We start from the raw sequence: 27620 nt of genomic DNA, 5'->3' as shown, positions 1-27620 counted from the left end.
TGGTTGGACTAGATCTATCCTTTTACTATCTGTGCCCTCTATTTTGTTCTATGTTCCCTCTTTCCTGCCTGAGTTAATCACATTTTTTTAGATTTCCATTTCTTCTTGCATTTTTGGCTGTACCTCTTTGCATTGTGTTTTAGCTGTTGCTCTAGACATTCATGCACATCCATAACCTTAACTTTTCACTATCTACTTAGTGCTCCTATTGTATATAAATGTAAGACTCTTTCCACCGTAGATTCATTTCCCCTCTACCCCATGCGTCAGGTTATAATCACTTTATGTGTTACATCTACATATGTTAGAAAATCTATAATGCACTATTACATTTTTTACTTTAAAAAGTCACGTGTGTTATAAAGAAGTTAAGAGAAACCTTGCTTTACTACACATAGTTACCATTCCTGCTGTTCTTTATCTCTCCCCAAAGATCACGGTTTCCCCCTCTATTATGCTTCTTCAGATGGGAAAAAAAGAAAAGCAGTGCAAGCTGTTGATGAATTCTCTTCGTTTTCACTAATCTCAAAATACACTTATTTCCCCTTCATTTCCAAAGAATATTTTCCTCAGGTATAGAGTTCTAGATTGGAGTTTTTGGTTTTTTGTGGGGTTTTTTTTTGTCATTTTAGAGATGTTCTTCCTCTGTCTCCTCGGTTGTTTATGTCTGCCTTCACTGAAACAGAAAAGATTTTTCTGTTGTTTTCTGATGCATGCAGGTGACAAGAAAACATTCAGACCCTGAGGCTCATGTAACCTGACTTTTTTTGGCAGGATGGTTTAATAATTGGTTTTGGTTGTCAACTTAATTTTTTAAAATCTATTTGGAAGTTTATGGTCCCTTTCTGACTCTTTGTAAAGATTTTGTCATTTCTAATATATGTCTCATAAATCAGTGAAAAAAAATTTTTTCTCATTAGGCATTGTTTTTATTAGTTTGACTACAGTGTGCCTACATGTGGTTTTTCTTTGAATTTATGCTCCTTGAGGTTCACTGAGCTTCTTAAATCTTTAAATCTTCTTTAAATCTTTAAATTTTTAAATCTTCTTTCTTAATAATCTTTCTCCAAATTTTGAAAATTTTCACCCATTGTTCCTTCAAGTAGTTTTTCTTCCCCACTCTTTCTATCTTCTCCTGGGATTCTAAATAACCATGTGTTAGACCTTTTTGTATTACTCCACAGACTACTGACGTTCTGTTCTTTCTTTAAAATTTTTTTCCTCTTGGTGTATCACAATGCATCATTCTATTGATCAATCTTCAAGTGTATGATTCTTCTGCCTTCTGCAATCTGTTTTTAAGGCCATCCAGTGGGGTGTCTGGGTAACTCGATCAGTTAAGGGTCCTGGGATCAGCCAAACTCGGGCTTCCTCTTCAGTGGGGAGCCCGCTTCTCCCTTTCCTTCTGCACCTCCCCCTCTTATTCTCCTGCACATGCTCCCTCTCTCTCAAATAAATAAATAAAATCTTTTTTTAAAAAGAGCTTCCAGTGAATTTTTCACTGCAGACATTTTATTTTTATTATTTTTAAGATTCTACTTATTTATTTGACAGACAGAGATTACAAGTAGGCAGAGAGGAAGGCACAGAGAGAGGAGGAAGCAGGCTCCCTGCTGAGCAGAGAGCCCGATGTGGGTCTCAATCCTAGGACCCTGAGATCATGACCTGAGCCGAAGGTAGAGGTTGTAACCCACTCAGCCAGCCAGGTGCCCCACATTTTATTTTTCAATTCTAGAATTTACAGTCTGTTATTTTCAATAGTATATTTTTCCCTGTTAAAATTTCCTATTTTATAAATTCATTATTATTCTCTTGGACCATATTTTTTGGATTTACATTTTGATATTTTACATTTTTACATATTACACTTTTATTTATGTTTTACATTACACGCATGATTTTATGTGAATCATAATGGACATAATAGCAGAAGTGTTAAGTAGCAGGGTTGGTGCATATAATCCATTCCTTTATTTATTCACGGATTCACCCATTCAACAAGCATCTACTGTGTCAGGCATTGTTCTAATTGTTAAGAATTTGGAGACAAACTAGAAACGGTCCCTGTTCTCAAAGAGCGCTCAGAATGGAAAGAAGAGACAGGCATGTAAATGAATTGGCTGATATGATATTATTGGGGGGGGGTGGTAGGAACGCTAAGTGAGCCAATCTAACTTCGGTGGGTCGAGAAAGCCCTTCCAGAGAAAGTGGCCCTTGCACTGGCAGAGAGGAGCTTGAAGGACATCAAAGGAAGGAGACCAGTGGGCAGACAGACATCAGGAATGGAAAAGCAAGTTCGATAGTCTGTGGCTTTCAGGCGGCTGGGTGAGGCTGAGGGAGCAGCTGAGATTCCCCGGATGGCGCGACAGGCAGCGTGGGAAGATGAGGGTGGAACAGAGTTGGTCTGAGGCTCAGTCGGTGAAGGATACTGAGGCAGATGGTGGTGGAACCAAGGACCCGTCTCCAAGTCTGAGATACTCAGAATTAAATTTATCCTAATACTTTCAAAACTCAGACTCCAGACTCCGACAGATCTGATTTCTAATGTCAGCTGTGTGGCCTTAAAGAGATTGCTTAAACTCTATTTGGCTCAGTTCCCATAACAAAAGAATGGAAGTAATAATAGTACCTGTCTCAGGGTCATTGTAAGAATAAGATAAGATAATGTTTATAAAACTTTATCTAGCACATGATAAATAATTATCAAATAGTAGCTGTTGTTACCAATTCATTATTTAAATGGATGTGAAAGACTGGGAACAAATTTTAATTCCTTTACCACTAAATTGGAACACAGATGCACTCATTTATTCAAGAAATATTGTTCAAGGGGCACCTGGTTGACTCAGTTGGTTAAGCACCTGATGCTAGATTTTTGGATCAGGTCATGATCTCAGCGCTGTAGAATGGAGCCCTGTGTCAGGCTTTACACTCTTACCCTTTATCCTCTTATCCTTCCCCGTCTCTAAAATAAATAGATACATCGTTTTTTTAAAAGAAAAGAAAAGAAATATTCATTGAGTGCCTACTATATGCCAGATGATTTTTGTTGTTGTTGTTCTACTTGGGAAAAACAGTATCTGTGACCTTAAGACCTAAACCTTACATTAAGAACTCAAGGGATCTAAAATTTGAGTGGGGTAAAATGCATTATTTTTACTAAACTAATTAAAATTTAACATTTCCTTCAATTATGAATGTAGACAACCCATTGTAATATTAGCAGTATATGTGACTTTGTCACCACCAGAAATATTTCCATATCATATTAGTTATTGTAGATATCTAGAAATACTTGCTAGATACTACACTTGATCTTAGCCAAAAGACCAAGAAGCGATAGAAATACTTGCTAGAAATAACATTACTTCAAAATTAGGGAGTTGGTAGACCATTTCAGATACTGTTATTCTATATGTTAGTGAAGAAGTATATATATCATGGCAAAGATATAATCATTATTTATGGACATGATTTATGTCCATAAGTATATTCAGAATAGCTGCTTGGAAAATATTGTTTGTGAATTACAGTGTCAGGATCATCTCAGGGTTAGTTTACCTTAAACATTTTTTTTTCTTAAGTGTCATTACATTGTTTTGTTGTTGTTTTTTCTAGTGATTAAGCATCATGTCCTGGACACTGTCAACAATGTTTTCTAGTGGTTCTGGCTTCTTGGTTTCTGCTGTATTTCCCCAGAGAGGTCGTATTGTTGCTGCTGTTGCTTTAGCAGGCAGTTAACTTAGCTAATCTCAGACTCCTAACTCTGTCTTCCCTGTGTTGGGCAATAATTTCTGCTCAGTTCTTTTCTTGGAGTCTGCCCTGTACACACACCCAAGATACACCAGAGATTTGGGCAGACTGTCTGTGTAAAATTTGGGTTCCCTGTCTATGGTTCTCTCCCCTCCAGGATTTTCTTTCTTGCCTTCCCTCGGAAATGGTCACCCTGAACTCTATCCTCTGGGTCTCTGAGTTTTAGCCACCCAGCATGACATCCTCTGTGGCCTGCCCAGGAACTCAAATTCTACCAATTTCTTAAGGAAGAAACAATGCCAATGCTACACAAATCCTTCCAGAAAAGTGAGGAGGAAAAACTACTTCCAGCTTATTCAATGAGGTCAGCATTACCTTTACATCAAAGCCATACAAATACATATGAAAACTACAGACTGATATTTTTTATGAACATACTTGCAAAAATCCTAAACAAATCTTTAGCAAATTGAGTTCAACAACATACAAAAATAATAACATAATATGACTAAGTAGCCTATCATGAGAATGCAAGTTTGGTTTAAACATTTGAAATTTTATCAGTGTCATTCAGCATATTAACAAATGAAACAAACTAAAAAATAAAAAACACATGATTCATCTCTTAGTCCATTCAGGTTGATAAAACAAAATACCACAATCTGGATGCCTTATAAACAACAGAAATTGATTTGTCACAGTTTTGGAGACTGGAAGTCAAACATCAGGCACCAACGTGGTTACATTCTGATGGGGGCTCTCTTCCTGATTCATAGCCAGGACCTTCTTGTTATGTTCTCACAACGTGAAGGGGCAATCTCTGGAGCCTCTTTTGTAAGGGAATTAGTCCCACTGGGACATACCTACTTCCCAAAGTCTCTGTTTCCTAATACCATCACCTTAGGGGGCTAAGGTTTCAACGCATCATTTTTGGAAAGATACATTCAGACTAGGGCAATCTTCTCAATAGATTAAAAAAAAAAAAAAAACATTTGACAGAATCTAGCGTCTATTCCTGATAAAAGAAAAAATACCCAGAAGAGTAGAAACAGAAGGGAACTTCCTCAACATCATAAAGAACACCTACAAAAACCTAACATCATCCTTAGTAGTGAAAGACTGTGCTTTCCCCTCAATATCAACAACAAGACAGGGATGCCCACTCTTACACTTTCTGTTCAACATTGTATTGGAGGTCCAAGCTTGGGAAGTTAGGCAAGGAAAAGCAATAAACAGCATCCAGATTTGAAAGCAAGAAGTAAATTGTCTTTATTCACAGATGATAGGATTACCTATGCAGAAAATATGATGGAATTGTCCTAAAAGTTACTAGAATTAATATGTGAGGGGCGCCTGGGTGGCTCAGTGGGTTAAAGCCTCTGCCTTCGGCTCAGGTCATGATCCCAGAGTCCTGGGATCGAGTCCCGCATCGGGCTCTCTGCTCCACGGAGAGCCCGCTTCCTCCTCTCTCCTTGTCTGCCTCTCTTGCCTACTTGTAATCTCTGTCTGCCAAATAAATAAATAAAATCTTTTTTTAAAAAAAGAATTAATATGTGAGTTTTACAGGCTGCAGGGTATAAGGCCAATATACCAAAATCAATTGGGGGTGCCTGGGTCGTTCAGTGGGTTAAGCCTCTGCCTTCAGCTCAGGTCATGATCTTAGGGTCCTGGGATCGAGGCCCGCGTTGGGCTCTCTGCTCAGCGTGGAGCCTGCCTCCCCCTCTCTCTCTGCCTGCCTCTCTGCCTACTTGTCATCTCTCTCTGTCAAATAAATAAATAAAATCTTTTAAAACATTTTTTAAAAAATCAATTGTATTTTTATATACTAGCAATAAACAATCAGAAATTTAAAAATTTTAAAACAATGTCACTCAAAATAGCACCAAAATTGGGCAATACGTAGGAATAAATCTGACAAAAGATACAAAAGACCCAAACGCTGAAAACTACAAAATATTGCCGAGAGAAGTTAAAGACCAAAATGAGAGAAGGAGACCTTGTTTAGGAGTCAAAAGACTCAATACTGCTAAGATATCAATTCTGCCCAAACTATTCTACAGAATTTAATCTAATCCCAATCCAAATCCCAGCAGACTTTTTTTTTCCCCTGGAAACTAATATGATTCTAAAATGTATATGGGAATGCAAAAAAAAACCCGAGCTAGTTAAAACAACACTGAAAAAACAAAGTTATAGAACTTAAAATACATGCTTTTGAAGATTGTTAGAATATTACACAAACCAAAACTGTAAAGAGGGAAATACAACAACAGAACAGCAAAGAAAGTCTTAAATCCACACATTTACTGATATTTGATAGAGGCATAAAAAATAGTAAAGAAAGATAGCCTTTTCTACAAATGATGCTGGGGGGCTCCTGTGGGGGTTGCTCAGTGGGTTAAGCTTCTGTCTCTGCTCAGGTCATCATCCCAGGGTCCTGGGATCAAGCCCTGCATCAGTTTCCCTGCTAACCGGGGAGCCTGCTTCTTCCTCTTCCTCTACTGTTCCCTCTGCTTTTGTGCTCTCTCCTTCTCTCTCTCTCAAATAAGCAAATAAATAAAATCTTTTTTAAAATGATGCTGGAAAGATTGAATATCCACAAGGCACAAAAGTGAACTTGGACTGATGTCTCACACTACATACAGAAATTGAATAAAAATGGATCAGAAACTTAAGTATGTATAAAATGTACAACCATAGGGGCTCCTGGGTGGCTCAGTGGGTTAAGCCGCGCCTTCAGCTCAGGTCATGATCTCAGGGTCCTAGGATCAAGTCCCGCATCGGGCTCTCTGCTCAGCGGGGAGCCTGCTTCCTCCTCTCTCTCTCTGCCTATTTGTGATCTCTCTCTGTCAAATAAATAAATAAAAATCTTTAAAAAAAATGTACAACCATAAAACTTCTAAAAGAATACAAGATCTTTGGGGCGCCTGGGTGGCTCAGATGGTTAAGCATTTGCCTTCAGCTCAGGTCATGATCTCCAGGTCGTGGGATCAAGTCCAATGTCAGGTTTCCAGTTCAGCGGGGAGTCTGCTTCTTCCTCTCCCTTTGCCTCTCCCCTTGCTTGTGCTCTCTCTGTCCATCTCTGTCTCTGTATCTCTCTCAGATGAATAAATAAAATCTTTAAGAAAAGAAAACAAGATCTTTGTGACCTTGAGTTAAATAAAGATATCTTAGCTGTGCCACTGAAAGCACAACCCTTAGAAGAGCTTCATCAAGATTTAGAATTTCTGTTCTTGAAAAGACACTGTGAAGAGAATGAAGAGACAAGCCACAGATTGGTAGAAAAAGCTTGCAAAGCATATATCTGACAAAAGATTTGTATCCAGAATATACAAAGAACTCTTATAACTCAATAATAAGAAAAACAATCCAATAATAATAAACTGGGCAAAAGGTTTAAGCAGACCTTTCACCAAAGAAATGTATATGATGGCTAATGAGGACATAAAAACATGCCCAACACCATTAGTCAGGGAAATCTAGATTAAAACCAGAATGAGATTACACTAGACATCGATGAGAATGGCTAAAATTAAAAAGACTGAGCATACTGAGTACTGATAAGAATGTGGAACTGGAACTCTCCTACAATACTAGTGGGAATGTAAAATGGTACAACCACTTTGGAAAACAGCGTGGTAATTTTTTAAAAAGTTAAATGTTCCTCTACTGTATCATACCATCATACCACTCTTAGTATTTACCCAAGGAAATATATGTGCATATAAAGGATTATACACAAATGTTTATAGGAATTTTATTTGTAGTTACCCTAAACTGGAAACAACCCAAATGTCCATCAACCAATGAATAAACCATCGCAGTATACCCAAAAGAACACTAGTTTTATGATTCCATTTCTATAAAACTCTAGAAAATGCAGACTGCCCTGCAGTGACAGCGAGCAGATCACTGATTACTTCAAGATGGGAGGAACAAGGGAAGAAGAGGAGACAGGAGAGGGGGACTATAAGGGACACAAGGAAACTTTGAGAGTAATGGATATGTTTATTGCTTTGAATGTGGTGATGCCTTCATGGAGATATATATATGTCAAACCTTATTGGATGGTACAGTTTAAACATATCCAGGTATCATATGTCAAATATACCTCAAAAGATCTGTTTTTAAAAAATGCACCTACAAATAAATAATGAAAAATACAAACAACCCTATAAAAGTGGGCAATCTATTTGAACAGACAGTTTACTAAAGAAAATACAGAAATGGCCAGTAAGCACATAAAAACATCATACTCAACATGATTAGTCATCAGGGAGATGATAATTAAAATCACAATGAGTTGCCACTTCACACCCACTTAAATAGCTAAAAATAAAGGCTGACAACCACAAACCTTGAGGAAGATTGGAAAGAAAAGGAACTTTCATACATTTCTGGTGGGAACAGAAATTGTACAACCACTTTGCAGAATATTCTGGCAGTTTCTTATAAAACAACTACCCCATGACGTGGCAGTTTCCTTTCTAGGTATTTATCTGAGTAAAATGAAAGCATATGTCTACAAAAAATTGTACACAAATGTTCATAGCAGCCTTATTTATAATAGTCCAAAATGGAAACCGCCCAGATCATCAGCTGGTGAATGAACACACCAACTCAAATATATCCAGACAACGGGAGACACTCAGTAATGAAAGGGAAGAAGTGATAACACGCTCGACAACACAGGTGAATCTCAACATCATACTGAGTGCAAGAAGCCAGACACAAAACAGGACATACTGTATGATGCCATTCACAAGAAGTTCTCAAATAGGGAAAAGGTATCTATGGGGAGGAAAGCTGGAACCCTGGTTTGCCTCTGTGTGGGGTTGTGGTAGTGACTGACTGGAAACGGACACAAGGGAAATTTTCTGAGGTCTTGAGTATTCTGTATCATGACAAGAGATCCGAGTATGCGTTTGTAAAAACACACAACATGGGGCACCTGAGATCTGTGTGTTTCACTGCAGCAAATTCTACCTGCAAAGAAACAGTAAATGGGGATGTGTGGGTGACACCGTCGGTGAAGCATCACTCTTTGGCTCAGGTCATGATCCCACGGGCCTGGGATCAAGACCTGCTTCCGGCTCCTTGCTCAGCAGAAAGCCTACTTCTCCCTCTGCCTCCTGCTGTCTCGCTTGCTCTCTCTGGCAAATAAATAAAATATTTTAAAAAAGAAAAACAGTGAGCAGGTATTCATCTCCAGCTAATGCTATGCATGCTGAAGTGTTTGGAGGTGAAGCCTACTGATGTCTGTAGCTCAGTTTGAAATGAATTAATGAAATAAGTGTGACCTCGTAATCAAGCAAGTATGGAATAATGTTAATTGTAGAGTAGTGTTTGGTATCTAGGTACAGATCTTTGAATTCATCTGTATATTGCAAAGTTTTCATAATAAAATCTGAAGGAAAATAAGAAAAAAGTTGTTAATGTCTAATGGATAAAATTGTTACAAGAATATTTAAGAAGTTGGTTATCTTTATCACCAATAAATCATTAAATGCTTATTAATAAAGAATGAAAAAAAAGTGTTAAGCCATGTGTTTCAGACTCAGTTTCAGTGCCCAGCTTCACCCCAGCAGTGTGGCTCTTTTTTCCCTTGGCTTACTACAGTCCAGTATTTTCCTTTTCGTCTTCAAATATACCCAATTTATGCACTTGCTGTTCCTTTACTGATGCCTTTCCCGTCTTCAACAACATTCACATGGTTGAGTCCTCGTCATTCAAGTCTCACATCCGCGGTAGCCTTTCCCGTGTGTATTACTGCGTTCCTTAGGAAACAGGAGTCTTCAAGAAAGCATGAACGGGCTTAGCACACTACTGGGCAACGGCAGGTTCCTAGATTTCTAATGACTGGCACCAAATTCTTCTGGACCTGGCTGCAACGCACCCCCTCCCCGAAGAATCCTGTTGGTACTTCTTCATAGTCTGACCTATTTTGAAATTAACTCAAATACATTTCCCCTCTACCCCCATTCTCACACACACTCACACACACTCACAGGAGCTTTTGGACGCCAAATGCGCGCGCCCCATGCGCCCTGGTTTTCCTCATAGCTCTATCCTTACTGCAGGGGCTCGGAATAGCATTGGTGACTCAGTGAGGCCCTTTGACCCCTCCCGTGAGAGCTGGCTTTGCTCTGCTTTGCTTTCTGTTCCCATCCCCCACCCTCACCCCTGTCCAGAAGGCGCCCGAGGGGGCGCAGTTCTTTCCATTCCTTCCTTCCTTCCTTCATGGGCTAAGTGGTTCATTCGCTCATTCATTCATTCATCCGTTCGTTTGTTCATTCATTCATTCGTAGGTTCATCCCAATCCGCCCCCCTCCGCTAGGCTTCTGGCCCGCACGCGCAGATCCCCCGCGGTCGTGCCTGACCCTCCCCGCGGCCTCAGCCCCGCCCCCTTCCCGCCCCGCCCCCTCTCCAGGCCAATTGGGGCTGGCTGGCCGGGCGGGGCCGGGGCCAGGGCGGGGCCTTGCTCCCCCACTACCCCCGGCGGCGCCCGCGGCTCCGGATACGCGCCGCGGGGCTGCTGGGGCTCAGGCGGGCGCTGGCGGCTCCGTGGCGTTTCCTGCCACGCCGGGCCTGCCTGGGCCGCGCCAGCGCCGCTCCACCGCCGCTCCGCCGAGGGCAGCGCATCGGCCGCCGCGGGGCCGGGGTGAGCATGAGGGCCACGGGAGGATGTGCCGAGGGCGCGGGAGGGTGTGCGGGATTGGGCTGATCGTTTGGACCACGGAAGGATGCGCAGGGAGGGCGGCCTGGGAGAGTGCGCGGGGCTAGGGTGAGTGTTCCGCAGAGTGTACGGTGGCTGGAGGCCAAGCGTTCTGGGGGGGCGTCTCTGGGCCCGCAGGAAGCTGCTCAGCCCAGAGGCCATCCAAAGTGAAGGACGAGTCCCAGATGGCGGGTACGAGGAGGCCTGAAGGCCTTCTTGCGGCGGGCGGGGGGCGGCGGTCAGGGGCGGGAATCGCGGATGTGCAGAGGCCTACGCTGCCTTGGGGGAGACGCTGGGAACTAGTCATTCTGGGAAGGAGAGGACCCCAGCCCCGAGAGCAACGGAGGCTGAGGGAGAAGGGGCGTTGGAAAGGTTAAAGGGCTTTTCCCCCACTCTGGAGGAAGGGCCGAGCCGCAGTCAGAACCGCTAGGTGGATGAGCTGGGGACGGTTCCTGCTCATGGGGTCCCTCCTTTCCTTCTGGATACAGGTTGAGCCTCAGGTTGGTGGGGAGGGAAGGAGGGACAGCCCAGAGCCCAAGAGCTGTGAGGGAGCACAAGGGGGCAGCGCTTGCTGGGTGAAGACGACCTCAAGGCTCTAGGTCTGAACAGGGCTTTTTCTGTCGCCCTTCTGGGGGCCAGCATCTCCTGCTCCTGTGCCTCCCCCTTACACTCCTTTGCTGCCTCTAGTCTATATTTGGGTGATTAATTACATGTCTTTTTCCATGCTACCCCCACAAACACACACTTGCCTGCCGCCCAAAGCCCATGGTCCCTTTCAAACAACCCCCCCCCCCCCAATCCTGGCCCTCTTCCCAGAGGTCCCACCCTGTTCCAACTGACGCCCTCCAGCCAGCGTTGGCCTAGCCTGGCTGCCAGCACCCCCTAGTCTCCTTGGTCAGTGAAATATTTTCTCTTAAACCTCAGACCCGACATTTTTCCTTTACCAAAGGATTTCAGACGAGATTGCCAGAACAGCACCCCCTCTGGGTACTAATGCTGCCTCACCCCATTCCCCATCCTCCCTCCCCCATTGAGCCTTTAAGTAGAAGCAGCTTGCACAGTACCTGGTACAGTCCAGTCCATTCCCCCAAAAATGTCCCTGTATCTGTGTTTAGAACCCTACTGAACAGTGACTTGCAGCCTTCTTTGGGTGAGAGACCCCTTGGAAAAATCACTAGAAAGTGTGAATTCTCTTCCCAGAAGTCTGACACTCAGCACAGTGGGATCCCACACTGGAAGGTCACAGGCCTGAATCCTGTCTGCCGAGGGCTGGTGGTGAAGAAGTCTCCATATTCTAGATGGGCCCAGTACTGACAAGGCACAGGTCTGCATTCCAGTCCTCAAAGTGCTGGTTGCAAATGCAGATTCCTTGGCCCCACCCACACCTCCTACTCTGCCCCTTGAGCTCTTAGCAAACCCCAAGCCAGGATTGTAGCACACTGATCCAGCCTGGATCCTAACCTGCCTGGGCTCCCCAAATGAGCAGCCCCTCATATCTGTAGAGCCCATCCCATATCCAGGGCATTGTAACCTAAATGAACCTATACTTATCATTTATGTTGGTTTTTAGTAAGATGCCATGCGCCTTCTTGGGAAAGGAGGAGCATAAACCTTTTCTCAGTTAAGTACAACAAACACTACAAAATTCCCTTCTGGTCTACCTTCTGGCTTTTTATAGAAGGGAAAGAAAACGGAAACCTAAACAGAGAGGGACAGGTGCCCAAGTGAAGTAAGAGAGAAGAACTGGGGAAGATGGAGACAGATGCCTCCCACCCACGCACATGGAAAAAGACACACACAGACACAAACACCCCAAGAGAAACAGACTTTCCTGGTGAAACACCCTTCCTTGGCCCTTTAGGATTCTGCCACTTTTGGCAGCAGCACATTTGCAAAATACAGGTTTGGCCCTCTCCCTTTAAGGCCTTGGTGGCCATTTCCTGGTGAGACACGCTGAGAGCACATGAAGGCCAACGTCAGCTCCAGCCCAGAGGCTTGGGTCAGCATCCTGGCCTTGCCTGGCTGGGTTGGATTGGAATTTTTGGCAGTGTGTGTTGTCCCCCCGCCCGTCCTTCGGTCAAGCACACATGACCCAAAGAGACATGTTCCTGGAAGGTGCCCCCAAGCCTGCTTCTGTCCCCCTGAATTATTTCAGTCCCAACAGGTGGGACCTTACCCGCCTGACTTTACAACTCAGAATCGGCCTGAGACACAATGAGCCATCCTTGCATGTCTCTTTTGGTAAGTCTGGGAGTTGAAAGACCATGTCTGCTGGCCTTAAAGCTGGCCATGCTGTCAGAAGGCCCCACGGGTGAGGATGCAAGATGGTGGGAAATACCCTTTCCTTTCTGGACACTCTTGTATTTTCATGTATGTCAGCATCGCTGAACCGTCTTTGCCCAGACACAGTGCTCAGTCTAAGCAGCAGGACTCAAAGGAGGACAGTCACCTGGTGAGGAGAACTGGGAATCTAGGTGATTGTTTGCACGGGACAGAAAGCCACAGGCACCCATCTGAATTAGGTGCTGGAGAGTAAGGTCTCTTGTCTGGCCTATAAAGACACGCTCCAGGGCATTTTTGCTCTGGCCCAGAACTGAACTGAACACCATGAGCTACCTATTGTCTTCCAGGGCCTGAGGACATTCTGCTACAGGTCCTTATTTAGATGTTCCAGGGAGTCCAGGTATTTCTGGCATCCCTTAGAAGTTTCTGGAAGCTGCTAGATAGATCTAGTTTGGGTGGTCTTGCTGCTGCTCCCCTGCCCCACTGATGGGGCAGGGGGATCTGCCCACTCAGATGCAGACTTCACTAGCACATTCTGAGGAGGGATTCTGAGCTCCAACGCAACCAAAAGACACTTAATTATTCACTACTTTTTTTTTTACATGGGTTGGTTTTTTTGTCTCCATTGAATTCAGCTCTTAATTTCTGTTCTTTCATATCAAAGTGGAATGGTTATTTCAGTTCTCTTAATGTTTCTGATTCTATACAGAAAATTTGATTTAAGTAAGTAGATTAAAATTTACGCTGCCATCTAACGCACATGGGCAGGATTATTTCTGCACTCCCCTGAGCTCTCATGTTGTAGAATGCATGATTTTTCAGGTTGTCAGGAAGGGGGTCCGCATCCAGAGGGTCTCCCAGTATTCATCGAACAGCCACGGTGTCCGTGGCACTTCGCTCGGTCTGGGGTGGGGTCTGTGGTCCACCGTTGGCAGGGGGCCTCGCTCTCCGGGAGTGGATAGGCCTTAGATTACACTTCAGAGCCGACGGAAAGAAGGAGCCTAATGTCATTCTATTAAGAGGCAGAGATTTGTTTTCCCATACTCTTTCTCCTGACTGCCGTTTCCCAGGTGGGTGTAGGCGCGCACCTTATGAGATTTGGGTGAATGAAAGCGCCTTCCAGTCAAGGTCTGCAGCATCCTCTGTACCCATCAGGTGCATTCCTGTGGTTTTCATATTCTTCCTGGAATTGCTTTGACCTTGACCCTGCAGCTCCACTTTCGGAAGGCAGTGGACATCTGTACTTGTCATTTTTGTCACAGCATCCAGCATCTTTTCCAGGTTCGTTCCACCATTTCAAAGTAGAGCAGCCCTATAGCATGGCTTCTGAGCAATCACATGATCTTCAGGATTGGTGATAATTTTACTGTTAACTGCAGTGAGGGTTAACATGTATTTCATCATACAGAATTTAGCTACTTTGGTGAAAGTGGGGCTCCATCTGTTTTTGTGAGCACTTTCTTGATGACCACTGTACGTCCGTGCGCACTAGGAGTGCATGTGCTGACCTGAAGTTCTTGCAGGTTACATCTCCTGGGCAAGCCTGCTATGGGAAGGGCCATTCCTGTTGCTACATGGGAAAGCATAATTAATAATTCACATGGGGGTTGTGGCTGCAGGATTTCAACAGTTAATCATTCCAATTAAGTGAAAACACTTTGATAGGCTCTGCTCAATTAAATAGAACACTTAAGGAGCACATGCTCAATTAAACATGGGTGGCTTGGAAGAACTTTGTGCGAGTGAGAGAGAGAGAGAGAGAGTGATGTGTGTGACTATTGCCAAGCAAGGGTCTGTGATGGCATATCGATAGGATGATTTAAAGCCAGTCGCATGAGTCCATATAAACCATCAAGCTCTGAGGACATTCAATAAGAGCCTGTTGCCTTTCTTTGGTGTGGCTCAAAAAGTCTTAAATCTTGGAAGCTGGACCTTAGGCGAGTTACTTAACCTCTTGAGTCCATAACTTACTTCTGTGTGCAATGGAGGCCGTGAGAATTATTGGTCTCGGTGATTAAATTATGAGAAGGGAGAAGCACAGAACCAAACACGTAGAAGGTGCTCTGTAACTAGAGGTTTGCTCCCATTAACACTCCCCTCCCCCCATGGCTTATCCCATGTCCACTTGATGCCAGGAGCTCCTGCAGATGCTGAGGATTCGGGGCCAGGAAAGAGAAGGTCTGTATCCTGTGGGAGGTGACCTTTCTCCTGGGGAGTCAGGTAAAAACAAACAGTTTCATTTGAGGATGATTGTTAGGTAGTGAGAAGTATTATGAGTAAACGGTGATTGGGCTCAAGAGCGAAGACACTTTGAGGAGATGACACTTGATTGAGGTCTGAATTCTTAGAAGGAACTACCTGTGGCACATTCAGAGCACTGAGGGGGCATCACCGTGGCATAGTTGGGACAGAATGAATGCCAGGGTGTCTGGAAAGAATGACTGAGATGTGGGGTGCAGAATTTGGGCCAAGTGGGCCGCGCTGGTGTCTTTGTAAGGGGTTAAGGCCTTGGGTCTCTGGCTTGAGGACAGTGAGACAAGGTTGTAATGGGCCATGTTTTTCAGAAGGTAAGTGTGAGATGATGTTCTGCCAGTTCCACATGGCAGCAAAACCTCCACATCAGTGGAAGTGAGTTTTTGTAGTGAATTGTGTAAGGATTCATGTGTAAGGACCAGTTTGTTTTGTATCAGAAGCCAAAGTCAAACCAGACCTCAGATGTACACCAGGAAGACTCCCAAGTGCTAAAAGGGGCCCTACCCAGCTGACAGTGGGCCACAGAGGGCATAGCTGCTGGGCACCGGGGGTGTCACTCACACCAGGGAAGTACCTGTGCTGGGCAGTGGGCTGAAGACAGGGCTGGGGCTTCTGTGGATGTTGAGACTAAAGGAGGCCCTTCTGCTCACACCCGTGATGGCACCAAGAGCCTGCAGAGAGGAGCCCAGGAAGTCCCAACCCCATGGTCCTTCCTATCTCTGAGCTTTCTGGGACCGCCCACACATTCCCATAAGGCTGTCTTATCTAAAGTCTACCCAAATCTTTTTAAATTATTACTCTTTTCTGATTACCAAAGAAATGCAGCTCGGTTACTAAAAATTCACATGGTACTAGAACAGAAAGCAGAAGACCTTTCTAAATCCAGACTCTACCCCAGTGTGGCACACATTACGGTAGAGGTGTGCTTAGTTCAGCAACAAGTCACTCCGTTTACTCCTTTTTTCCCCTGAATTGCAAATATGTAGTTGGCTGTTCTCTCTCCGTCCCTACTCTCTTTGGATTTTTTAGTGAACAGTTACTGTCTGTCTCCATCTTCTTTAAAGGATTTGCATTTTTGTAATCTGTGTGTCATCTATTTTAGCCATCTGTTGATTTTTTTTTTCATTTTCATTTCTTTTTCTTTTCTTTTCTTTTTTTCTTGTTTTCTACCACTTGTTGATTTTATGTTTAAGCTCTTCCGTTTTCTTCCTGCTCTGAGTTCTAGGACTCTTTAGTAAGGTCTCCAGCCCTCTGAGCCACATTCATCATTCACCCTCTCCTTCTCTTATTTTTGACAGTGGGATTGTTTCGTCCTATAGTATATTGTTTTCCATGCTTTTACTTTTCACCTATGTCTTTACATTCAAAGTTTTTATATTTAAAGCTTCTTACAGATGGCATAGAGCTGAGTATTGTTTTTTTAATGTAGTCTAGTAATCCCTGCTTTTCAGCTGAAGTGTTTACTCCATTTACATCTAACTTAGTTATCCATGTAGTTGGACTTAAGTTCGCCATTTTGCTATTTGTTTCTGTTTATCCTCTCTGTTCTTTTTCCTTTGTTGCTTTACTCTTTTGGATTATTTTTTAGAATTGTATTTTATCTCCACTCCTGGCTTATTAGCATGTATCAGAGTCTCGGAGGGCTTCCTAAAACACTAAATCATACATTTTACTTATATGTATGGTATAAATCCCACAGTACCTTATTATTTTTGCTTTAAATGGTCAGTTATTTTTTACAAGATTTAAAAATAAAGGGGGTAAAAGTGTTTTTACATTTCTGATGTTCTTCATTCCTTTGTGTTGATCCAAGTTTCCATCTGGTATCATTTTCCTTCACCTGAAGAACTTTCTTTAATGTGTCTCATAGTACAGGTCTGCTGGTGACCAATTCTTTTTGTCTGAAAAAAGTTTTTATATTGCCCTCATTTTTGAAGGGTATTTCCCCTGAATATAGAATTGTAGGTGGACAGGGTTTTTTCCCTTTAGCACTTTAAAAATGTCATTTAGTTGTTTGGAGCTTGCACATTTTCTGATAAGAAGCCCACAGTTACTCTTATCGTTGAGCTTCTCTATAGAACATGACCCCCCCCCCACACACCCTGCTGCTGTAGGATTTTCTCTTTATCACTAGTGTTCAGCAATTTTATTTTGACGTGTTTTGGTGTGCACATGTGGCTTTTTGGTTTTGTTGTTGGTTTGTTTAGTCTTGATAGGGGTTGGCTGGGCTTCTTGGAGCTAGTTTTCATCAAATTAGGGTATTGTTGCATTTGTATTGTATTGTTGTATTAGTTGTATTTCTTCAACTACATTTTTATCCTCTCCCCTTTTCCTCTTCTTTTCAGATTCCAGTTTCATATGTGTTAGGTGATTTTCTGTTATATCCAGGTCACTGACGCTGTTTTTTAAATATCTTTTTTCTTTTCATTTTGATCTTCATTTGGGATAGTTTCTGTTGCTGTATCCTCGAGTTTTTTAATCTTTTGGGGGGGACAGAGGTCAGTGTCTAATCTGCTGCTAATCACATCGAATGAAATTTTCATTTTAACTGTTACAGTTTTCACCTCCAGAAGCCCCATTTGTATCTTGTTTATATCGTTCATTTTTTTCCATTGTGTTTCTGTTCTTCTCTCAGTCTTGTACAGAGTTAAACTAGCTGTTGTCCTTGTCTGTAAGTTCTCCCAGTCATCACTTTTGAGTTACGTCCGTTGACCTGATTTTCCTGCTTCTTGGCCTTCCAGATGATATTGCTGAGCGGCTAGAGTCTGTTACTTCACTTTGAAGAGGGTTGGACTTCCTTTGAGGGCGTAGTTATTTGTGGAACAGCTTCATCACATCAAGGCCTTAAGCTTTTCTAGAGCACGTTCAGGGTAGCTGTGGCTCCAGGAGACGGTCAGTGCTACTACTGAGGCATAGCCCCTCTGATTCTCTACTGAATGGTCCCAGGCATCACTGAGGACTCTACTCTGACTGGTTGGGAATTGTTCAGCTTAAAGCCTCCGGGCCCTTCCTTTCCTAGTCTTTGGGAGTTTTATTATGGACCGTGGCTTGGGAGTTAGGAAAGACCCAGGGGGAGCACTGTGCTGATTTTTTGGAGCTCCTTTTTTCTGCCTCGCTCCCTCCTTTCTGGCACTCTTCTCTGCAACTTCTAGCTGCATCAGCTATCATGAATGCTAGTCTGTGTCTTGATGAAGCCACCAAGCTCTATCGGAGGCCCCCTTCCCTGCACGCTCAGTCTGGACATGGCCTCCAGGCAGGGCCAGGGCAATGAGACGGCTCATCGCGGTTGTTTCTCTTCTCTCGGGATGATGATCCTGCACTTCCTGCTGCCCAGTATCTGAAAACTTGTTTCAAATTGCTTCTGTCCAGTTTGATACTTGTTTACAGCAGGACATTGTTCTTTGTTCCAATATCCTGGCCAGAAGTAGAAGTGTCCGTCTGTCCCTCTCAATATAATACCCGATTTTACATAAAAGTGGTTCTGGAATGTCTGGGCCTTCTACTCCTTGAGCTAGTGTAAAAAATGCCTCTTTCTCATTTACTTGTGAATTGAGTAGAATTGACCGGACATCAGAACAGAAGCTGTGTTCCTGTTTGTATTGGCTGAAGTAGGAGGCCTCTGATACACACATGTTTGTGGTAATATAATCACAACATTTTGCATATTTTGCAATCTGGAAGAAAAAGGTAAATCTGAACATATCATTCAGATCTTTTGTTTAGCAACGTGGTGTTTGAAGATCTTTTCTTTGAGGCTTCTTTTTCTAGTTGTTTTGTTCACCTTTCCATTTGGTCAGACATTTCTCAGAAACCTTCTTGTCTGTGTCTGCTTCACGGGCACTGGCTTCATCGTTTGCGTTGTGTGGGGTAAGGCCTTTAAAAGGCCTTGCTTCTGGCCAGTGAAACCAGGATCCCACTCTTCCGCTGCCTCTCTTCGCTCCAGTGGCCCAGTCTTTCTTGTTGCCCTTCCAGAGTGGGGAAGATCTCATCTATCTTCTCACTTAGGTCTTCTTCTGATGTTGCTTTGGGGACACTTCCTTCTGATGCAGTGTGAGCACTGACCTCTCTGAGGCTGGCTGCGAGGAGGCCTGTGGCCGGCCTGTCCCAGAGAGCCCGTCTCGCTACCGTTGGCTCTCCATGTGTGTCTGTCTTCTCCAGGCTGTTCCTGGGCTAACATTCATTTGTCTTGTCCGGGCTCCATCTCGCCTGCCTGTATTAACTCTTTGCCGTCTGTGTCCCCCAGTGTTCGCAGTTGTGTGCTCTGGCTTGTCACTCAGCTCCTGTGCAAGAGAAGACTGAATGAGATATAAAACCAGGGGAAAGGAAATCACTAGTCTTGTCCTGGGGGACCCAAAAGCAGGGCCGCTGTCACTCATGGCTCTTCTCACTTTTCTTAGCTTTGCCTGCCCCCTCCCCGGGCCTTGCCCTCCCCCAGGATGGAGCCCAGGAAACCAGGTTCTGGCAGGCCTTCCTGAGACGCTTGAGGCCCAGGTGAGCTGTGCTTCCCTCTGCCTGCCTTAGGAATCTGTCACTGCTCCCTGGTTTTGGCTGTGGCCTCTACCTCTTTTCCCAGCATGACACACTACAGGGCCTGAACTCCACCTTCTGCCTTTCCTCCCTTTGCTTTCTGCCTGAGTCTACCCAGAAACGGATGCCTGCTGGGGTTGTAATTCCCATTATGCTGGTGGGGGAGCCACATTTCAGTCCAGGAAAGTGATTGAACCCAAGTCCCTTGGGAAGACAGTGGGAGGCCCGGGCCATGGCCCAGGTTTCTGATGCTTGGTCAGATTCTCTTTCCAGGACTTCCCAAGGCTTGTGTTAGATTTCTGTGCTAGTGATGCACACCCACTCCAGACCTTCACCTCTTATTCCATGCTGTTACTAGCACTGCTCCCACCTCATTCTAGAATGGACAGAAGGACTACTTATCCCGGGAGTTCTTTCAGGATTCAGTGACATTTGACGACGTGGCCCAGGCCGGACGCCGAACAGAGGACGCTGGCACATTAGAGGAACACGACCTCTGGGGGTAAGATGTCCCAGCCCTTGTGCCAGCTTCCCCACAGCCGCGTGTGCCTCTGCTGTCTCAGGGGCTGCACATGTGAGGTGGGAGGGTTGCTAAGACAGGAGTCCGCTGCGGGTCAGGCTTGGGAGTTGTAGCACAGGACCAGGTTCCCACCAAGGAGTGTGAACCGGGAGAAAGGGAGGATCTGCTCTTCGGGATGGCCAGCTGGCGCTCCATCCGATGGGCCCAGGGTCTGCCTCTGCGTTGCCTGGAGGGAGCCAGCCCTCGGGGAAGGCATGGGCAATGGATGCGTGGCTTGCCAGAGGGCACAACCAAGCTGTACTTTGTGGCTTGAAAGGGTTTCATCTTTGAAGGCCCTGCCGCACTCTGGCTGTGTTCTGATGGCATCTCCGGCCGCCAGCCAAACCGTTTTTCCTTTTCCACGCGCAGGAGTTCCTGTTCTGAATCCTACCTGGTGTCCGGCCCCTGACGCTGGTATCGGCCCCATCCCTTAGTGCAAACTGAGCGAAGTAGTGTTCTGGTGAGTGAGAAAGAAACCTGAAAAGTGAAAAATTTGGCGGTGGAGCGGGGGGACCCAGCTGAGCCTATGGGGAGGGGGTGTGGCTGCTTCTCCAGCACGAAGGGAATATGTCCTCGGTCACTTTGTTGCAGCGGTGAGGCCTTGCTGCCCCTCTCATCCGCAGTCCCGGCTTCTGGTTGGACGCGCGCAGCCGTCGTGCCGCAGCCGCCCCGGGCCCTGCGGTCAGCAGCCGCCTCCACAGGAACGGGATGGCCGACAAAGGAGAGTAACCTCATCCTTCTCCTCTCAGGAGGCGTCTGGGCACGTGAGCGGTGGGCGATGGGTGAAGAAGCGCAGCCTCAGGAGATGGCCTCCAGCAGCTCCCCGCAGGCCAGCGAGCCCAGCCCCGAGGTCAAGCAGAACAGGGACGCTGGAGGTCAGGGGGGCAGCCCTCAGGACCTGCCTATAGAGCATCACTTCTCCTGTAAGGAGTGTGGGGATGCCTTTCGGCTCAAGGTCCTCCTGGTGCAGCACCAGAGGATTCACAGCGAGGAGAAGGGCTGGGAGTGCGGCGATTGCGGGAGGGTCTTCCGGGGGGTCTCCGAGTTTAACGAGCACCGCAAGAGCCACGTGGCTGCCGAGCCCCAGCCGGGCCCCAGCCGCGTCTTGGAAGAGGCCGCAGAGCAACGGGAGCCGGCGGAGAGGGAGGCGAAGCCCTTCGAGTGCGAGGAATGTGGGAAGAGGTTCAAGAAGAACGCGGGCCTCAGCCAGCACCTGCGCGTGCACAGCCGGGAGAAGCCCTTCGACTGCGAGGAGTGCGGCCGCTCGTTCAAGGTGAGCACGCACCTGTTCCGTCACCAGAAGCTGCACACGGCCGAGAAGCCGTTCGCCTGCAAGGCGTGCGGCCGCGACTTCCTGGATCGCCAGGAGCTGCTCAAGCACCAGCGCGCGCACACGGGCCACCTGCCCTTCGACTGCGACGACTGCGGCAAGTCGTTCCGGGGCGTCAACGGTCTGGCAGAGCACCAGCGCATCCACAGCGGCGCCAAGCCGTACGGCTGCCCGCACTGCGGCAAGCTCTTCCGGAGGAGTTCGGAGCTCACCAAGCACAGGAGAATCCACACCGGCGAGAAGCCATACGAGTGCGGCCAGTGCGGCAAGGCCTTCCGCCAGAGCTCCAGCCTGCTGGAGCACCAGCGCATCCACACGGGCGAGCGGCCGTACGGCTGCGGCGACTGCGGCAAGGCCTTCCGCGGGCCGTCCGACCTCATCAAGCACCGGCGCATCCACAGCGGCCTCAAGCCGTACGAGTGCGACAAGTGCGGCAAGGCCTTCCGCCGGAGCTCGGGCCTGAGTCGCCACCGCAGGACCCACAGCGGAGCGCGGCGCTGCGAGTGTGGCGAGTGTGGCCGCGTGTTCAAGAGGCGGTCGGCGCTGCAGAAGCACCAGCCGAGCCACCGCGACTAGAGGAGCGCCCCCCACCCCCAGCCCCGAGCCCCCCCTCGGCGGGCGGTGGCGGCGGCAGCGGTGGCAGCCCGTGGGGCCCAGTCCCCAGGACGGGGAGGGCGGAGTCAAAGGAGATGAACACTTTTGTAGCGCTTATCTATTTTCTCGTCAGAAAGGTCGGATCCAATTTATACTGTCACCAGCAATTTCTAAGTGTACACGTTTCCCATCTTGCCTATCGAGAGTAGCTTCTAGAACATTCTAATTTATTTGGACTAGTATGACTGGCATCAAGTACCTTCAAGGAATCCACGGGCCTCGGAACTGAGAAGGAGAGAAGAGCGACGTGCAGGTTTCGCCGGAGGGGGACTTGTAGGTCCCCTACGCCGGGCTGCTCCGCCTTGCCCCCAGAGCAAGTCACAGAGCTAGTCCTCGACGGCCTCAACATAACATGACCCCCGCTTTCCTGAAGACAAAACAGCGCCCCAGAGTTGTTTGGCCTACTTGAATTTATAAATTTTTAGGGATGTAGATAGAACACTCAGATGTCTTATAATATTTAATTTATTAATTCAGCTATACATACATACTGTAAATCACATACTACATAGAATAATATATTAATTTAGAGAATGCTCCTTTTTTCCCTCACACCACTACACAAAATCATTTTATTCTAAATCCTCACATGCATCTCTGACCTCACCATCTTCACCAACCTCGTCGCCCCTTTCCAGTCATCCAACATTTCGGAAGCATCTCCCACGGCTTCCGTGCATCTAAGCTGTACACCATGCAGCACTGTGACAATCCCTGCACGAGGCTCTCACTAGAAACTGCCTCCCAAGCCATAAATACATGTTCTCATTACATTAGGACATTTGTGGACGTTTTGTTCTGCTTCTTTTTTTTTTCCCTCAATTTGTCCTATAGCTCTACAGCATCACCACTTAACGGGTTCAGCTTTTTCAAATGACTTTTAAAAGACTTTTTGGAAGCATCTAGAACTTGTCATTGCAAGGTCATTCTCCCAGGAACAAGTACTGAATCTGGGTCCCATTGCTTTTGCGTCCATTTTTCTTCAACCACGTCATTCTGGTGACTTCCCCATGCATCCAAAACTAGCATCAGCTGGGGTCCGTTTCGGGTTAATAGGTCTTGTCCTCCAGCAGCACTATTCTGTTCAAGCTCAAGTAGCTAAGAGAGCACGCCCATAACAGGGGCGTCTCAAGGACTCAAGTATAAGATGATGCCTCTTTCAGGAGTGATAGCCTCTCTCCCCACGCAGCCAGCCCTCCGTTCTGGGCTCTGTAAAACAGGGGTGATCACAGGACTACCTCCTAAGGTTATCATGAGAACCGTGACGCCACACGCCTGGTCCGAAGGTGCACACTCAGTGAAGGTCATCTGCTGACATCGCCATAATTACCGCTGGCATTCTATGGCTCATTAGTACCGGAACTGGGGATGGACCCAGGCCTCCTGACGCCTAGTCGCATTTTCTTTCTCTTGTGTGGTGACTTAAATCGTGTTCCTGTTTTCTTGCATGCAGATTGTACGTTCATCTCCTTTGACCAGTTATCAAGTTACCTTTGGATATATTGACTTTATACAGCTGTTCGTTCTAGAGCGATTGTGATGATCTCTTTTCCATTTTGATTGCTTTGCTCTTGGTAGCAGTTTTATTACACTTTGGTCCTGCGAGTTTTAGGTTTTACGAACCCGAGCACTCACCGTCGTCCGTTAAGCCGTAACTTCCATTGCTTCAGTACTTTGATATGATGATGTTTTCTTCTGGAATTCTGATTACAAATGAAAAGTTGAAAGCCCTGCCCCACCAGAAGGTGGATGCGCCAGGTGGGCAGGCTGGATGGGAAGGGGCCAGAGAAGCAGGCTCTCTCCTCATCCAAGATGCAGACTCGGTGCGTCTCTGTGAGTGGGACTTGACTATCCAGCCTGGCCACAAAGACACGCAAGAGAAACTTCCATCTCGGATTGGCCAGAACATTCTGACTGTTCCTCAGTATAGCCCGGCCTGTCAGCAGCAGGCCTGGGCCTCAACTAGATCAATGGGCTAGTCCAGATGTGGTCTTGGCTGCAGCTGGCTGTCCGTCAAGCTCCTGGGAGCTTTGGCCATGCCTGGCATGGATTCACTGCCTGAGCAGCAGAGCCACACAAGACACATCTCCTCAAACATGAGAAGACTCCCTTGACTGATGCTGTCACGTGGATTGCGTCCTCCTCCCAAGGAGTGACTCTGCAACTAGAAAGAGGTCGGTCTGGTGGCTTTTGCTTTGGGCGACTAGGGGGAAATTCACCCACATGTTCTGATGTTAACCTCCTGCGGCTACAGCTAAGAGGAGCTCAGAGCAGAGGCTCAGAGAAGAGCCGTGCCCCTCTGATGCCCTGTGCATCGTGATGACAGAAGCTAGCGCCACAGGCCCGGGCTGTGACTCTCAGCGGCCCTGCCCAGGAGGGGCAATAAAACAAGGGTTCAGAGGGCGACGGTGCCCTTCTGTCGGCCCATGTGGCATAGAAATGGAAGCTGGTCATCCTGGGGCTGGGCTGTTACTTGCAACAGCCTCCCCCAGGAGGAACAGCAGTAAGGGCTGGCCAGAAACCTGTCCTCCAGTGACCTGCAGACCCTGCAGGTAGAAGTCAGCCACACCCGGGCTGTGGTGTGACTTGCCAACAGCTGGGCCCAGACGGGGGGCGCCACTAGCGGGCCCAGAGAGGAGGTCAGTGCTTCCCGATGGGCCCGCCAAGACCGAGCTTCCCAACAAGCACACCTGGAGGGGCTTCTCGGGCCCCCATCCTGGAAAGTGGGGTCCCCTGTGACCCCTGTGACCTTAACCAGAAGGTCGTCTGGAACGGCCCCCAGGCCACAACAGTGGCTCTCTGTGACGTCTCCGTCCTGACCCCCCAGGCACTTGTTACACAGCTGCGCCTCGTGCTCTGTGGCCTCAGCTCTCACAGTTGTGGAACTGTGTCTGAAATCACTGCTTCCTTCTGCATCCATTTGCTCTTTGCAAGCTGTCAGGACATGGTCGACACAACTGTCATCCAGTAAGGAACTTGACATTCACAGGGGGCAAGTCGGGCAACCTCCGCTGGAAGTGCTCGGCCACCTCTTGCTCGTTCGCTAGCCATGCGTCAGCGTCTCTGAAGGATCCAGATACAGTGTTGGTAGCTCAGAGCCCCGCGTTGTCGCCACTGCTCCGTTCCTCCCCCTCCGGGCCGTGGCGCCCTGGCATCCCGTCACACCCTCCTGACTTCTTCCATTCTCAGTTCTCGCATTTTCTCTGAAACAGACCCTCTCCTAGAGTTAACACTAAAGACCGCATCTTTTCTGTCACTGTGTTTGCGGATGACGTCCGTGCTCTCTCCAGCACAAGCAGTCTGTGGCTTTAACGTGTGTCCTGTAGTGTCGCCCAGCTCCATTTTTGCCTCTATTGACTCGGGGGTGGATTTCCTTGGATTCCGTAGGTGTACTGCGCTGTCATATGCAAGATGTGATCAAGCTTCCTATAGTGTGTGCTCGTCTATGCATTTGTGTATCTACCTCATTTCGTTTTTTCTTTCTAATCACACACATCCCTTTTGCAAGGGAAATGAAGAGCAGTTGGGTTACATAGAACGCTGACTCTCATTGGAGATCTAACCTTTTCTTATATTCTGAGAGAAACTTTCCATTGCTTTTATTAAAGTTTTGAATACTTGCTGAAATTTTTAAATGAAAGTTGTTGTTTACCATTTTTGCTGCTTATTAAGATGAACTGTGTTGATTAGTTGTGTCACACCCACTTCTGCATTTCCAGAGCGAGCCCCACACAGTCACAGTGCTGGTATTCCATGGGCCCGGGGCTTCAGCCTTGTCACATGCCCTGGGACCCTCACCCTGCACCCCAGGCCACATTCATTGAACCAGAACCAAACACTTGACTCAGGGCAGCAACCAGTCATCAGAGCTGTCTGGAGGCGACAGGCTGGGCCTTTCAGGTTCTCTGTCTGTGAAGTGCAAACAAGAGAAATGAGAGAGAAGTTTCTAGTTGGTGTTAGAAGAAAGTGGGAGCCACACGGTATTTAGAGGAGTTGACCCCATGGGTGGCATCAGCTTGAAGATCTGTGGGCTCCTGCCAAGCACTCCAGAGCTGCTTCCACTCCAGCACCCCACAGGAGTCTGGCCACATGTACTTGGATTTCTGGCAGCTGCCCCCATCAGTTCGTTTGTGTCTCCACCCTAGGCTCCCTTGACCTGAGCCAGCTTGAGTGGGTCTCTGCTTTCTGTCATCCGTCAAGAGTCAGTTGCCTTTTACCACTTGGCTGCTTCCTAAGAATCACGTGGCTGGTTTTCCTCCTGTTCTACCGGCTCAAGTTCCTGGCCCAAGTCCCACCTGACTGTCGTCAACACCCGTTTAAATGTGGTACTGTCTTCTGTTCACTCAGATGGGTAAAAATCTATGCCTTTTGGTCTCAGTGAGTTTGACCAATGCCTTTCTGTCCAGGCATCCATACAGGATCCCCTATTTGTCCCATGAAATGAGTTTAAGTCAACTTATGGAGAACCTGTCAGATTGGGGATTTGAGAATTTCTCTATTACTAGTATACTTACATTCTGTACTTCTCATTGTATCAGTTTAGGTGTTTACCTTCAAAACTAAAAATGGTCTCTTTTAACTTGGCCTTCAGTGTTCTTTGCGTATCTAAGAATGGGAGCCGCGTCTGCCCCAGTCCACATTTCGGTTGTTCGCGCTCTGCTCTCCCTCCTCCCTGGTCTCCTAACTTGTCTGTTTTATGGCACTTACTATAATCAGCCTTGCACTAGAGCTTCGCCCTCCCCACCTGCCCCCCTGCCCGTTAGATTGTGAGCTCTTATAAGACAGGGGTGACCCTTCATGTCTATTCCCCTACCAGATCTAGCACAGTGCCTTGCATCGAGTAGATTTCAATAAATATATGTTAAATGGCATTGGTGTTCCTTGACTTATTTTGTCAGAATTTGGGTTAACAGCTCTTCCCTTGCTCCTTTCTCCAGGCTCTGAAGCTCTTGCCCCCTCCTGGTGCTACCTTGTGCCCACCCCAACCCCCTTACCAGATGCCTGGAGGGGACAGGAGGTGCCCTGATGAGGGAGGGCTGGCTTCCCTGGAAATTTGAGCTGCCCCTTGGCAAAAGAGTCCTGTCCTTCAGCCAAGTACCTTCTCCCACCCTGGCTAGGGCTCTCCCCCAAGTCTGAATCCCAGGTGGGAGCAGAACCAGCCTGGATCCTGAGCTCCTCCCCTGGGGACCAGGAAGAGTGACAGAAGTAGCTTCTGGACCTTGAGGATCAACCAGCCTCTCTGGGCTAGGAGAGGGTGGGAGTGGGGAGGTCAGTCCTCTTGCCAGTGGCTGGCCCTCTTTCTAATGATTGTTTTCTCAAAAAGGCAGGCAGTGAGGACAGGCCTCTGGCTTCCTGACCCTCCCAGATACAAACGAGGCTCAGCTGCTCAGCCAGCTGCCCAGTCCCAGAAGGACAAGCCCAGAGGGTCCCCAGGCGTGTTGGGTTGGGACCCCACAGGCCATGATGTGCTACAACAGCGAGGAACAGGATTTTGGAAAGGCCTGTGTTGTCTTGGCTCCAAGGCCCAATCCTCATCAGCCTGCCTG

General features: G+C 46.9%; 1 protein-coding gene and 1 long non-coding RNA gene across 8 annotated transcripts in view; both read left to right on the top strand.

Annotated features, from left to right (window-relative positions):
* LOC309856038 overlaps positions 1–27620 on the top strand; it is a 1055650-nt gene that overhangs the window by 892196 nt on the left and 135834 nt on the right. The window lies entirely within an intron of this gene.
* ZNF275 (zinc finger protein 275) lies at positions 10268–26945 on the top strand. Of its 7 annotated transcripts, none has more exons than XM_082717280.1 (5): positions 10268–10414; positions 19402–19495; positions 19951–20033; positions 20460–20550; positions 20840–26945. In XM_082717280.1, exon 5 carries the CDS (start codon positions 20869–20871, stop codon positions 21994–21996), a length of 1128 nt encoding a protein of 375 aa, XP_082573406.1. In that variant the 5' UTR covers positions 10268–10414; positions 19402–19495; positions 19951–20033; positions 20460–20550; positions 20840–20868; the 3' UTR covers positions 21997–26945. The 7 variants fall into 7 exon arrangements, with proteins under 7 accessions (XP_082573406.1, XP_082573405.1, XP_082573402.1 ...); XM_082717279.1 differs by having other exon boundaries at positions 19912–20033; XM_082717276.1 differs by having other exon boundaries at positions 19890–20033.

This window comes from Mustela nivalis (genome assembly GCF_964662115.1).
Source record: "Mustela nivalis genome assembly, chromosome: X".
In the NCBI taxonomy this organism is placed as follows: domain Eukaryota; kingdom Metazoa; phylum Chordata; class Mammalia; order Carnivora; family Mustelidae; genus Mustela; species Mustela nivalis.
Note: the sequence above shows the minus strand (reverse complement) of the source record. Positions and strands in the feature narration are given on the sequence as shown.